Source organism: Arachis stenosperma, chromosome 6 (genome assembly GCF_014773155.1).
Source record: "Arachis stenosperma cultivar V10309 chromosome 6, arast.V10309.gnm1.PFL2, whole genome shotgun sequence".
Lineage (NCBI taxonomy): Eukaryota > Viridiplantae > Streptophyta > Magnoliopsida > Fabales > Fabaceae > Arachis > Arachis stenosperma.
The window spans coordinates 135,551,293-135,566,427 of NC_080382.1; the positions used below are offsets into that span (position 1 = coordinate 135,551,293).

At 31.3% G+C, this 15,135-nt stretch overlaps 2 protein-coding genes across 2 annotated transcripts; both read left to right on the forward strand.

The window, feature by feature from the left end:
- Window positions 1-1,148: 1,148 nt before the first annotated feature.
- On the forward strand, window positions 1,149-2,258 carry LOC130936639 (protein RADIALIS-like 2). Its single transcript, XM_057866737.1, has 2 exons — window positions 1,149-1,584; window positions 2,001-2,258. Exon 1 carries the CDS (start codon window positions 1,324-1,326, stop codon window positions 1,567-1,569), a length of 246 nt encoding a protein of 81 aa, XP_057722720.1. The 5' UTR covers window positions 1,149-1,323; the 3' UTR covers window positions 1,570-1,584; window positions 2,001-2,258.
- A 10,531-nt stretch (window positions 2,259-12,789) lies between these two features.
- On the forward strand, window positions 12,790-13,627 carry LOC130936711 (protein RADIALIS-like 3). Its single transcript, XM_057866844.1, has 2 exons — window positions 12,790-13,152; window positions 13,379-13,627. Exon 1 carries the CDS (start codon window positions 12,897-12,899, stop codon window positions 13,140-13,142), a length of 246 nt encoding a protein of 81 aa, XP_057722827.1. The 5' UTR covers window positions 12,790-12,896; the 3' UTR covers window positions 13,143-13,152; window positions 13,379-13,627.
- The last annotated feature ends 1,508 nt before the right edge of the window (window positions 13,628-15,135 follow it).

Consider the following 15,135-nt stretch of genomic DNA (forward strand, 5'->3'; position numbering starts at 1 on the left):
AAATATATATATATATATATATAGACCTATTTTGTGTCTAAGTAGATTGATGTTTGGTGGAACTCAAGTGCAAGCGACTTCACGTCAAGTTAATAGTTAAGAATCGTTAGATGAAAATTTAGTCAAATTAGTCAAATTATCTATTGACTCTCCCTTATCAACTTCACCTGAAATCGACTGCACGTGAGTTTTCACCTTGATGTTTAAATATATATAAAAAAAATCAAAGTGACAGTTATTTTAAAATAGAAAACATAGAAAACAAAAATAATTTATAATTTGATATTTTACAATTAGAATATTCCATGAAAGCTTAGCGTTGTCTCCTACCACAGCAGATTCAGTAGGTTGGACCCGCTAAGAGACCATGCAAAGAAGGGCATAAAAATAAAGTTATATAGGCTTTAGCAAATCTAGTTGAGGAGGGAATTTTCATATACGTTGCCAGTATCTGAACCACAACTCAAAATTTTTGTTTATTGGTAGTTTGCTTGTTCGTGACCATATTCCACTCGATCCATATCTATCTGTATCACTGAATGGTACGGTGTTTTCTATTAACTACTAAATTAAAAAAAAAAAAGGTTAGGAAAAGGTATACTTTATACCTCTATCAAACATTTCAAAACGTTTCAGTTTTATCTTTGATTAAAATTGAACAAGCCAACAATTTTTTTTTTCAATTTTATCCTCTTCATTTTTCATTGTCTTCTTTCAAAGTTTCAATTCTCTCTCTCTTTACCACCATCTAATGCAATACTTGAGCAAAATTATGAAATGAAAATACCGAATTATTTTTCTTGAGAATCAACCTTAACAACAAAGGAAAAAATTTAAGATCGAAAAAGACGGTATACATGCATAGAAGTAGAATGACTAGGGGTTGTTTTACCATGTTGGGTTGTTAGTGATGTTTTTATTTTAGTTGTACTTATGTTTATTCCTGTTTGCTCCACCACCGATGGTGTAGAGCCTTTTCATTCAAAAAAAAAAAAAGTAGAATGATGAGAAGACAATATAAGAAGGGATTTGTTTCTATTCAATATGCATGTTTGGTTAACTCTAGTTAAATGCGGATTCTCCAATATTGCTTTCCAAATTCTTGGTCCTGCTCTATATTCTGTGCAAACAAATAATTCAAATTCTAGTTGGTTTGCCCAAACATTATATTTCTTCTTCTTATAAATAGGAACACTCGTTACCATCCTCTCTTCAAACATCATCATCAGCTTGGAGTCTTATTCAATAGAATAGAGCCTTGTTTTCATTTAAAACCTTCTTATTTTTAATTACCATTTTTTCACTATACACAGTATAAATATAATGGCATCGAGTTCAATGTCATCTTCAGGGTCATGGAGTGCTAAGGACAATAAGGCCTTTGAAAGGGCATTGGCGGTTTATGATAAGGACACCCCTGACCGTTGGTACAACGTTGCTCGCGCCGTTGGCGGAAAAACTCCCGACGAAGTTAAGCACCACTACGCACTTCTCCTCCGAGATGTTGGCTACATAGAATCTGGGCAAGTGCCATTTCCAAAGTACAAGACAAATGGAGGCTCTAATTAGCTCAAAAAGGTCAAAGTAAGTAACTAAGCATATTTTAGTAAATTCTTGAATTATGTTATTTAGCTAGAGAAAAAAATGTTAAAAAATTATCAGAATTTATTATTTTTTATTATTAATTAATTATTTATATTTAAAAATATAAAATAAAATATGTTATTAAATTATTAAATTAAAAAAACTAAATTAAAAAAATTTAATTGATGATTAAGAGATAATTAAAATTAATAAATTCTAATAGTCTTAATATTTTTTTGTCAACAATTTTATAATCAATATATAACTAATTATACACAAAATTATTTTAAGAGTAATTAATGAATATTAAATAAGATAATTTTAAATTATTTTAATTAATTTTTTATTATATTTTAAATATTATTTTGTAAAATAACTCTGACAACTTTTTTTTTGTTCTTTTTCTTTCCTTGCAGGCTGGAAAACCTGAAGCTCAATTGACCAACTGGCATTAACAACAAAGAATTCATGCGTTTTTTCTTTGCAAAGCAACAATTATAGGACCATATAGGTCAATAGGTGTAATTGTATTGCAAGTAATATAGCAATGGACTATAGATCATAAGAATATGTCCATCGATTCCCCGTTCTAGTTTAATTTATTATCCATCAAGCAAGAATAATCAAATATGCTGGTTCAAACCATTAATAAAGATGTAATTATTTTTTATGCACATTTTTACCTACTTTTTTTGGTGACTATTTTTAACCTACTTTAATTACTAACTCATTTGATATTTGTTGGATATACATGATTTTTGTGTTATATTGTGTTTCAGAAAAGATAAAATATAATTCTCTAAATATATTTAAACACATCTAATATAATATTATTACGTATTGACATATAACTTTATTATTAGTCTAGATATATAATATATATTGTTATTTTATTAATTAGTATAAAAAAATATCTTAAATATTTTATATAATTTAAAAAGACATTAAAACATTTTAAAAAAATTAATTTATACTTTAATATTAATAAAATATAAAAATATTATTATAATTTATCTAAAAATTATTTTATATTTTATATATACCACATATCTCTGTATGATTGTACCTCAAAAAAATTAAAATTAGTATACTTAACTGTTCTAGGTGATATTTATATTCAAGGGCGGAGCTAGAAGAAATATTAGAGGGGGCCAAAAATATTTACACACTAAAAAAAGACTAAAATAAAATTTTAAGGGGGGGCTAAACTGAAATTTATATATAATTTACATGTAAAAAATTAAAATTAGGGGGGGCGACTGCCCCCCTTTCTATGTATGTAGCTTCGCCCCTGTTTATATTCATATATATTAGTGCTATTGCTTTATAGATAATAGAAAAAATAGACAAAAGTACACCCGAATTTTTACATAGTAAACAGATGTATTTCTCAAATTTTTAATGAGATATTTGCACATATGAATATAAAATTTCGTTGTCAATTCTACCCTTTTGTGACCTGAGTAATTTTTTTGGCGGTGGTGGAGATTAGATGGCACGGTATTATGTGATGTGGCCAATTTGGGATGTGACACAGTAGAAAATAGAAATATTACATGATGAAATTTGTTGAAATATATTTATAAGAAAAGGGTATAATGGAACCACGGTTCATCCTTTTTCTTCTCCAATTCCTTTGAATCCTAGGGTGAAAAAAAAAACCAACCAAAGTTGCAATCAAACTCATAAGCCAGCATCTCCTAATCCTGCTCCTACAACCCAATCAATGCCACAACCCAAAATTCCAAACGTTAATCGAAATGCAACCCAACAGCAAAGTGAAGCAGAAGTCCCACCTTTTAATGGTTTCCAACAAGAATGTCAGAATGAAGTGCCCACCCAGCAATCTAAGAATAGTCAGAAGAGCATCGTATAAGAGGCCAGCACCGACTGGTCAAAGATTTGTGTAAGGAGGAAGGAATGAGACACCAAAGATCTTTGTTCCTCACGTGGAACTTGATTCCTCTGATTCAAAAACAAAATTAGAATTCACATATCTCAACGAAGAAACAATCTCTCAGGGTTCCACTATATAGCAGACTCAAGCACCACTGCGTCAAGTCTATGTAGACACTTGCTATTATTGTAGTTGAACTTCTTCTTCTTCCTATTTTTTGGGATAGAAGACGAGCAACCACAGTCACTGGCACAAGCATGAGGTATATTCTTCCTTCGTTGAGAGTGTGATATTTTGATACATTAGAGTTTACAAACTCCTATTACCACAGACAGAAAGAAGATGTACAGAGGAAAATGAAGAGAATGAATGAAGAATTTTTTTCACCCTGTGTTAGGGTTCTTAGGGTTCGAAAGAATTGGAGAAGGAAGAGGATGAACAGTGATTCTATTGTGCCCTTTTCTTATATTTATTTCAATAAATTTAATAATGTAATAATTTTATTTTCTACTATGTCACCCCAAATTGGTCACATCACACAATACTGTGCTACCTGGCTTCCACCACCATTGGAAAAATTATTCAGGTCACAAAAGGATATAATTGATAATAAAATTTTATATTCATGTGTGCAAATGACTCATTAAAAAATTAAGAAGTACATCTGTCCACAGTATGAAAATCTGGATGTACTTTTGTCTATTTTTCCTATATAATAAATTTGTTTATATCATTGTCCAAATAGTTAAGGCCCTAACTTCCTTTGATGGGCAACTAGAGAAGATTATATCAAGAGCTACAGAGATTAACTTACTCGACTTATTCAGTGCACGGATATCCTAACTATATGACGTGGGTTAACTCTCACTACAACAAATGCGGAAGATAACAGCGACTAATTGATAAGATTGGGCGGTTATGGAAGCGGTTTGCATTTCAGCTACAGAAAGAACTAAGATAACTGCAGTTCTCTTTTCAACGGCCACAAATCAAATTAAGAAGAGAGCAAAAGCCCCTAAGCGCCCCGTCACTCACTCGACCAAGTTCAGAGCTCTGAAGTCTGAATAACTCCCCCTTTTCCAATCCTAGCTTCTCTTCGACCACCAACGCAGCACCACCATCGATCATTAGATACTTTTTTAGTGTTGTTCTATTGTAAGTATTAGCACTTATATTTAATAGCTATTAAATATAAAAGTAGTTGAACAAAGCATCTTCATTGAAACAATATAAGTAGTTGAATGATATAATTAGTATCTAATAGCCTTATAAGTGGTAATAACTTTTAGGTGTTTTAGTGTTGTAACTGAGAAAGGGTAGCTATTAGCTACACTTGATATAATAAGTGTGTGGTGTGACTCCTGCTACTATATATAGCAGAAAAAACTCTTCTTGTAAACACACTTTTTAATACAATTCCAAAAATATTTTCTCTTCTAATTTCATTTCTCTTACTGAAACTCTTATATGGTATCAAGAGCCTGAAGATCAAGTTCTTGATCATGGCCTTCTTCATTTCTACTTCATCATCAACAAAATAACCTCTCATTTCCATAGCTGAAAAGCTTGATGACACCAATTTCAACACATGGCACCATTAAGCATGGCTCACAATTCAGAGTCTTTCAATGGAGACTCATCTTGATTGGGATAATGCTCCTAATAGATTTGAACCTGTGACAAAATCTCTGCCTACAGTAGCATCAAAGGTTGATGTAACTACCAAATTCGATTCTGCAAAATATACTTCAACAGATCTGTTACAAGAAATTGAAGCATTCAAGATCTGGAAGCAAGATGATATCTCCTTTACCACATAGCTCATGGCTTCAATGACTACATCATACAAGAACAAGATCGTTCATTGTACTCGCTTCTGTGATGCGTGGACTACCATCATCACCTATTTCTTCTCGACATCCAAGACAAGAATTCAAAGCTTGAAATCCCAATTAAAATGTATCAAAAAATAGGTACAGTTCATGATTATCTCTCCAAAATTCAAAAGCTAGTTGACTCCCTTTCTGCTATTGGGTATCAATTGGAAGATGATGATTATATCCAAGCTATTACTGATAGATTGCCTGAGGATTATAGTGGTTACATAACTTCTATCATGTCAAGATTGGGCATTCTCTATTAGTGAGGCAGAATCCTTTCTTCAAGCATATGATGATATGCTTGATAGATTCAAGACTCCATTCTCATCAATTTTCATGGAAAACTTCACACAAGTTTTCTTCCCGTCATCAACTAGAGGAATGGGTGCAAGACGACATCGTGGTGGCGGTAGATCCCAAAGGGATGGTCGGTGCTCATGGCAATCTCCAAGAACAAACTGCTAAATTTGTGGCAGGGTAGGTCATGCAGCATGGAGCTGCTACCATCGCTTTGATCAGCAATTCCAACCAAACCCAGCACGTCCTACTCCTCCACCACAATTTTCCTTTTCCAATACATGTCCACCATCACCATCTGCCTCATTCCATTAGCCACAAGCATATATGTCTACAACATTCTCCATTGGAGACTCATCTTGGTATGCTAACTCAGGAGCATCTCATCATGTACCTACCGATCCCAATAATTTGCTCTCTCATTTTGCAAGCAATCTTGGTCATGAGCAACCTTTTGTAGGTAATGTTGCAGGTATTTCTATCTAAATCTGGTTCCTCTTTTCTCGTTAATAAAAATAACAATCTTGGTTTTAAATTGACAAATTTATTATATGTTCTAACTTCCAACAATCACACAAAACTTACTCAGTGTTTCGAAATTTGCTCAAAAAAATGGTGTTTTCTTTGAATTTTGGCCTTATCATTGTACCATTCGTGATCAGGTAACTCAGGCCCCTCTTCTTTAGGGAATCACTGAGAATGGCATTTATACATTTGATGATCTTTATGTGCCAAAATCAGTTTCTCTATCTGAAACCCAATTGCATAATAACTCTCATACTGCTGCTACAAATTTTTCTTCTTCTATAAAATTTCATTGTAATTCAAACAATTCTAAGCATAGTTTTAGGAATCATAATACTACTTTAACAGCAACTTGTACAAGTATTCATGATGTAGAAATTTGGCACAAATAATTGGGCCACACTTCAATGAATAATCTCTTTCGTGTTCTTAAACAATGTGATATTCCTTTACCTACAAAACCATCTCATTCTAAAATTTGTAAAATCTGCTCTATTTCTAAGATTCATGCTTTACCTTTTAGTGATTCTAATACTACATATAATTATCCTCTAGAGTTAATTTTTGCTGACATATGAGGACCATCCTCTATTGTATCTAGAAATGGTATAAAATATTACATTAGTTTTGTAAATGCGTGTACTAAATATACATATATTTATTTGTTGACTAATAAGTCCCAAGCTCTTAATGCCTTTCAAAACTTTAAAAATCAAATGGAGACGATGACTGGACATAAATTAAAATCTTTGCAAATAGATAATGGAAGAGAATTTGTATCTGCTGCCTTCACTACCTTTTTAACTGATAATGGTATTAGACATAGACTCTCATGTCCATATACACATCAACAGCAGGGTAGTGTAGAGAGAAGGCATAGAAGTGTAGTTGAGATTGGTCTTTCATTATTGGCAACCACATCTCTTCCCATGCAATTTTGGGAAGATGCTTTTGCTACTGCTATTCATATAATGAATAGACTACCTACTGTTGTTCTTGATTTTATGTCACCGTTTGAAAATTTGCATAATCGAAAACCAGATTATAATGCGTTAAAGGTGTTTGGGTGCACTTGTTTTCCATTTCTTCGACCATACAATAAGCATAAATTTGAATATCGCTATGAGAAATATTTATTTTTAGGCTATGACATTAAATTTCATGGATATAAATGTATGAGTAAGTCTGAAAAAGTTTATATGTCTCACCATGTGATCTTTGATGAGTTGAATTTTCCTTATCATGATTTGTTTCAAAATTCTTCTGCTCACATGACTAACACTGAATCTGTTCCTAGCTATATTACTGATGCTTATTACAGCTTACCCTCCACATTAAGGTTACCAAATACTACCCTGACAAATAACTCGTTCTCAAATCAAACTCAAACTGGTGGAACAACTACAAATTTGCAATCACCTACACCTTGCTGGACACTAGTATTACCCCTAATCTAGTTTTAGAGATTAATGTCTCTATGAATAGTGAGGCCACTGGTCAGGGACTTAATCCCCCTCCAAGTCAGGTTTCTCATCTAACCACCAATACACACAATATGATAACAAGATCAAATACGGGTATACACAAGCCAAAGGCCTATATTACATATATTGATATTGATATTAAACAACAAGTACCTAAAACTGCTGCTCAAGCTATCCAAACCCCTCACTGGAAGGAGGCTATGGATGCTGAGCTTAAAGCACTAAGGCAATGCAATACTTGGTGTTTTGTGACTCCCGTACCAAATGCAACTATAGTAGGGAGCAAGTGGATTTTTGTCATTAAACGAAACTCTTAATGGTGAGGTTGTTCGTTATAAAGCTCGTTTTGTTGCCAAAGGTTTTCATCAACCCAAGGCATAGACTATGATCAGATATATAGTCTTGTGATAAGACCTTCTTCTGTTTGTGTTGTGCTTACTCTAGCCATCACACAAGGATGGGTTCTATGTCAGTTTGATTTTAATAATGCTTTCTTAAATGGAATTTTAATGGAACAGGTTTTTATGACTCAACCACAAGGCTATGAGGACAGCAATACTAACCTGGTATGCAAGCTGAATAGGCCCTGTATGGCCTGCAACAGGCACCACGGGCATGGTACTTAACTTTGAAAGAAACATTGACAAAGTTTGGGTTTGAAAATACTTGATCCGATATTTCTCTGTTTGTAAGAAAAAATACCAAATCAGTCGTATACATGTTAGTATATGTCGTTGACATTGTTGTCACTGAAAATTATGCTAATGAAATTGATCTATTAATTAAGCAGATCTTGGTAATTTAAATTTTTCCTTGGTATAGAATTTTCTTATTTGCAAGGAGGACGTGTACACCTATCTCAAAGAAAATATGCAATGAAAATTTTGAAAAAGGCTAACATAGAAACGGCAAATGCCTTGCCTACTCCCATGGTTGGGAATTTGAAACTCTATACAAATGATTCTGAACCTTGTTCTGATCCGAAGCTTTATCGTTCTATAGTAGGGGCTCTCCAATATTTGACTATGACAATGCCTGATCTTGCGTTTTCTGTGAATAGAGTTTCACAATTTATGCACAACCTCACTCTTAATCGCTGAAAAGCAGTGAAGAAGATCTTGCGGTATTTGAAAGGGACGGTAAGTGATGGGATTATCTTTTCAAAGGGTACTGATTTTAGACTCCTGAATTTTGCTAATGCAGATTGGGTAAGTGATCTCGATGACCAATGGTCTGTCACTGACTACTGTGTATATCTAGGGACAAATCTAATTTCCTGGAAGTGCCATAAATAATCTAAAGTCAGCCATAGTAGCATAGAGGCTGAGTATCGTGCAGTCTGAACTTGTGTCACTATAGCATCTTCTTAGTGAACTAGGTGTATCTCAAAAGATTGCTCCTACAATTTACTGTGACAACCAGAGTGCGTGTATACTTACAGCCAATCCAATTCTCCATAGTCTTTGCAAGCATTTGGAATTAGACTTGCATTCATTAAGAGAAATGGTGAATAAGAAAGAACTGTTTGTAGTTAACATTCCTGCACTTGACCAAATTCTAAATGTGTTAACAATCATTATCTTCTAGGTTGTTTGAATTTTTTAAAGACAAACTTAGGGTCAGTAGTTCACTCTCCCAAAGTTTGAGAGGAGAGGGTGTTAGTGTTGTAACTGAGAAAGGGTAGCTATTAGCTACACTTGATATAATAAGTATGTGGTGTGACCCCTGCTGTTATATATAGCAGAGAAAACTCTTCTTATAAACACACTTTCTAATACAATTTCAAAAGCATTTTCTCTTCTAATTTCCTTTTTCTAACTGAAACTCTTATAAAGTGGATATTATACTTTTGACCCTTGGATGATGGATTGTATGGTTAGATTTTGATATTTATAAAAGTGTTGTCTTCGTTTAAAATGTAGCTAAATAAATAAAATACTTTTAAACAAAGTATCTTCATAAAATACTTATATTAAAAAAATATTAAAAGATTAATATTCTAATTATTTATGATCACATGGAATATATATATTTAATTTATTGAAAAAAAAATTCCTAAAGCAAAGGGATAATGCTAATTCAAACTATATATGTGGATACTACTTATATTGCTAATTCAACGCTAATTATTAACTATTTATGGTGACAGCGCCACCAGAGATAAAGCATCTTAACAATATATAATTCAACTACTTATTATCATCTTCTATCTCTAAAATTATCAAAAAAACAAAATACTTATTATCTTAACTAATCTAAATTTAGTTAGAATAAAGTATATTTTTTTGTGGAAACTTAAGTGCAGTCGACTTCACGTGAAGTTAATAATTGAGAGCCATTAGATAATTTGATTGATTTGACTAAATTTTCATCTAACGGCTTTCAACTATCAACTTTAGTTGAAGTCGACTGTATCTGAGTTTTCATCATATTTATAATTTTTTCTTGAAAATATTTCTAACATTTAGTTGGTTTTAATTTTATTCTTAACGTTTTTTATTTGTGTCAAAATTATCTTTAGACGTTAATTCTATATAAAATGTTAGGGATAAATTTAAAATTTTGACACAAATAAAAAATGTTAAAAATAAAATTAAATGAAATAAAAATGTTAGAAATAAATTTGAATAAAATTAAATATTAAAAAATATTGTTAAAAAAATTACAAACATTAGGATAAAATGTATACCCTACCTTTGTAGTTATCATGTTTTGTTTGTAGCATGTACCCTGCTTATAATAATTCACGGGCTTAATTAGCCACTAGAGTGTTGGAATGTTGATATGGACAAAGTGCAAAAAAGAAAATTAGAGTATCATTAGCAGCAAATAATGAGATGGAAACAAAAATGGATTTGATCTTTTACAATTAGAATATTCTTAAAAACAACTTACATATCGTTATTTTGTTATGCTTCCATGAAAGCTAATAGTTGTCTCCTACCACAGCAGATTCAGTAGGTTGGACCCGCTAAGAGACCATGCAAAGAAGGGCATAAAAATAAAGTTATATAGGCTTTAGCAAACCTAGTTGTGGAGGGAATTTTCATATACGTTGCTAGTATCTGAACCACAACTCAAAATTGTTGTTTATTGATACTTTGCTCGGTCGTAACCATATTCCACTTGATTTATGTATTAAGGGTTATGTTAGGTAATTAATAATTTTCTTGAATAACATAAACAATCACTAATTAAATCAAAACACATTATACCTCCAAATTAACTACCTAAATTTTAATATTAGAATAACCATCCGCACACCTAGTGAAATGAACATTCGATATATCAATTACTCACATTGTTTAATATTTTCATTGTTTACCTATACTTTTTCTTTAATTAAAATTATTGTGTGAAAATAAATTAATTTTATATTAAATATATTTGTGGTCTAAATAAATTTAAATGATATTTCCTCAACAACATCGTAATAAACGCGATATAGCAATAGAAATAAAAGAATATATTGTTGAATGAAGGTGTGGAGTTGAAATAAGTTTATACGTTTTTAATATTTATCAGTATTATTTTGAATATAATTTAAAAATTATTATTAAAATTTTGTATGTAATAAAATTGTGAAAGAATAGAAAAAAAAAGATGAAAAAATTTTTATTGATTGTTGATGGATTGAATTATGAAGGTAAAACTAAATATATATAGAACATTGTCTACGAAAGATAAAAGTAAAGATAAGATAATAAGATAAGAAGATAACATAAAAATAAGATAAGATGATAAAGACTAAATTTGTTGAGCTGAATTTTTGGGTCGTGAGACTTCTTTATTATTGTCGGTAGCAAAATGGTTTAATAGTATGTAGGTGTCCTAATATGTGAAATATGTGAAGTAATCAAATAATAAATAATAACAACAAATAAAAGATATTAGATAGTTATTCACATTCTAGTAATACTTTTCAAAAAAATTTTATCGTTGTTAACAATTTTTTTTCTTTTATTTTGGTGAATCAGCTTTATGTATATGTTTCGAACTTGTTGTGGATTCAACATAGCTGTAAGATAAACTCCTCAATTGCATTGTCAGCAGTTGAACACAGATAGGCATATATAGTTTTATATTTATACAGAGATGTATAGTAGTATATATTACTATTGGAAAAGTCTAGCAGACCAGCAGTTTTATTGAATTTTGGTCAGCATGTAACCAGCAGAGAAAGGTGAGCCATTGGATGAAATCTCACACCAATCTCACACCATCAAATCATCATTGATGGCTAGTTGATGGCTAACAATAACAAAAATTGCTGGCCCCTAGCATTACTCATTACTATTTACAGATGCAATTTTTCGTTAAATCTATTTCTTTGTCGTTAATGTTGATTCTCAAGAAAGAAATGTGTTATTTTCATTTCATAAATTTTCCATTGCTGTTGGTCGTGGTCACTCATGGTAGTGAGAGAGAGAACTAAAATTTTAAAAGAGGAAGAGGAAAAATGGAGAGGATAAAATTAAACCGTTTTGAAGTGTTCAGAAATATAAATTAAAGTGTATTTTTTCTAAATTTTTTTTCTTCAATTTAGTAATTAATATATGAAAAAGTATAAATAGACAATAAAAATATATTAAAATACACTCTGCCTGTTTCTTCTACCTAACACAAACTTGCTATTCTGATGTTCTAACCCTTCTTATATTCTATCTTTATATACTCACTTCTGTAAAAGCTTTTTTCAATCTTTCCCTTATTTATTTTTTTGAAGCTGTTAATATTTTTTAAAAAGTTTCAATTTAATGTTTGAAAACTTTGCTTCTTTTAAGCCAGATTCTTGTTGTGCATGTGGAGCAGACAAGCACATGAAAAAGGAGAAGTATGTAGTTGTGAATAAGAAGAAAGAATGCAAACACGTAGCACGTATTTCGCAGACATTCTCCAATAAAAAATGCGACAAGATGATCGTCATGTTTTAGTAAAAAACGCGACATTTCATAGATGCGGATTCTCCCATATTGCTTTCCAAATTCTTGGTCCTGCTCTATATTCTGTGGTTCCTCCTAAGAAAACAAATAATTGAAATTCTACTTCGTTTGGCCAAACATTTTATTTACCAACTAACTAGCTTTGAACACTCCATTTCTCTCCTTATAAATAGGAACACACGTTACCATCCTCTCTTCAAACATCAGCTCTTCAATTCCTTCGAGTCTTATTCAATAGAATAGAGCCCCGCTCACTCTCATTCAAAAACCTTCTTATATAAATATAATGGCATCAAGTTCAATGTCATCTTCAGGGTCATGGACTGCTAAAGACAATAAGGCCTTTGAAAGGGCATTGGCGGTCTATGATAAGGACACGCCTGACCGTTGGTACAACGTTGCTCGCGCCGTCGGCGGAAAAACTCCCGACGAAGTTAAGCGCCACTACGAACTTCTCCTCAGAGATGTTGGCTACATAGAATCTGGACAAGTGCCATTCCCAAAGTACAAGAAAAATGGAGGCTCTAATTAGCTCAAAAGAGGTTAAAATAAGCATATTTTAGTAAATTCTTGAATCATGTTATTTAGCCAACAGTTTTATAATCAACATATAGCTAATTATATACACAATTATTTTAACAATAATTAATAAATATTAAATAAAATAATTTTAAATTATTTGAATTGATTTTTAATTGTCTTTTAAATATTATTTTGTAAATAACTCTTGCATTGGCAACTTTTTCCTTCTTTGTCTCTTTCTTTCAGTTGTAGGCTGGGAAACCTGAAGCACAATTGACCAATTGGAAGTGAAAAGAAAGAATTTATGCGTTTTTTCTTTGCAAATAGCAACATTTATAGGACCATATATATATAGGTGTAATTTTATTCCAAGTACTGTAGCAATGGACTATAGGTCATAAGAATCAAGTACATTGATTCCCTGTTCTACTTTAATTTATTTTCAATCAAACAAGGATAATTAAATATCCTTATTCAAATCATTAATAAAGATATAATTTTTATGACATCAAATATGTCTCTTGAACTAGATAATAACTTATTCGATATTTGTCCGACACGCATAACTTTTATGTTATAGTGACTCTTGATAAGAATAAAAAAGTACTTCTCTTAACATATTTGAACACATTTAAATATTATTATATATCATTATATATTAATCTTATTTTTAGTTTATATTTTTAAAATAAAATAAATTTATAGATATATAGTATATATTATTATTTAGAGGTCTGCTACACATACAAGTCTTACAAGTTGGTCCAAGCCCAACAAAAAACACGCATTACACTCCCACATTTAAGAGTAAATAAACGCACGTTATTCAACCATTTCCTGTTTTCAAAGCGCGTACTCACCATGCATTATAAACGACTCTTCTTCTTCTTCCTCCATGAAAATGAGTTTCTTGCCAAATTTGAAAATAATAGAACTTCAGAAATACACCCAAACGATTACAGAAATACACTCAAACGATTGCAGAAATACACCCAAACGGTTACAGGAATTCACCCAAACGATTATAGAAATACACCCAAAGGATTACAGAAATACACCCAAAGGATTACAAAAACTACACCCAAAGGATTTAAGAAATACACCCAAAATTCATTGAAGTACACCTTATGCATAATTCAGAACTCTTTCTCTTTCTCCTCCTCATCTTCTGCTGCTTCTTCTTCTTCAAAAACGATTTCAGAGCTTGATGTCAAAAAACAATGAAAATCGAGAATAACGAAGAAAGAAAACAGAGAGAAAAGCACGTAAATGAAGAAGAAGAAAGAGAAGGCAAGAAACGAAAAAAAAAAGAAGAAGAAGAACGTGCAACAACAAGAAGAAGAAGGTGCAGTGAAAACGTGCAGTAACGATCGAAGAAGGAGAAAGAGAAGGCAAGAAACGAAAGAAAAGAAGAAGAAGAAGAGGAGGAAGAGGAAGAAGAAGGTGTAGCAAGAAGAAGAAGAAGGTGCAGTGAAAACGTGCAGTAATGGTTGAAGAAGGAGAAAGAGAAGGCAAGAAACGAAAGAAAAGAAGAAGAAAAAGAAGAAGAGGAAGAAGAACGTGCGTAAGAAGAAGAAGAAGGTACACTTGTAAAAACTTGTATAAAAAAACGTTTGTATGCGGAGAATTTTTCTATTATTTATTAATTAATTAAAAAATCTTAAATATTTTATATAATTTAAAAAGACGTTAAAATATTTAAAAATATATATTTAAATATTAATAAAATATTAAGATAATATTATAATTTATCTAAATAATATTTTATATGTTTGATACGTCTGAATATCTCACAAAAAATTTAGTTAGTACGCTTAAATGTCCTATGTTATATCTCATAATTGTGTTAGTATCAGTGCTTTATAGTTTATACACAGTAAACCTTTTCAAATTTCAAAACGATTCAGTATAAATAAATCATACACATCAGGATCACGGATAATTAAACAAATTAAAATAAAATATTTCTTTAATATTATATGATAATATAAAATAACTATATT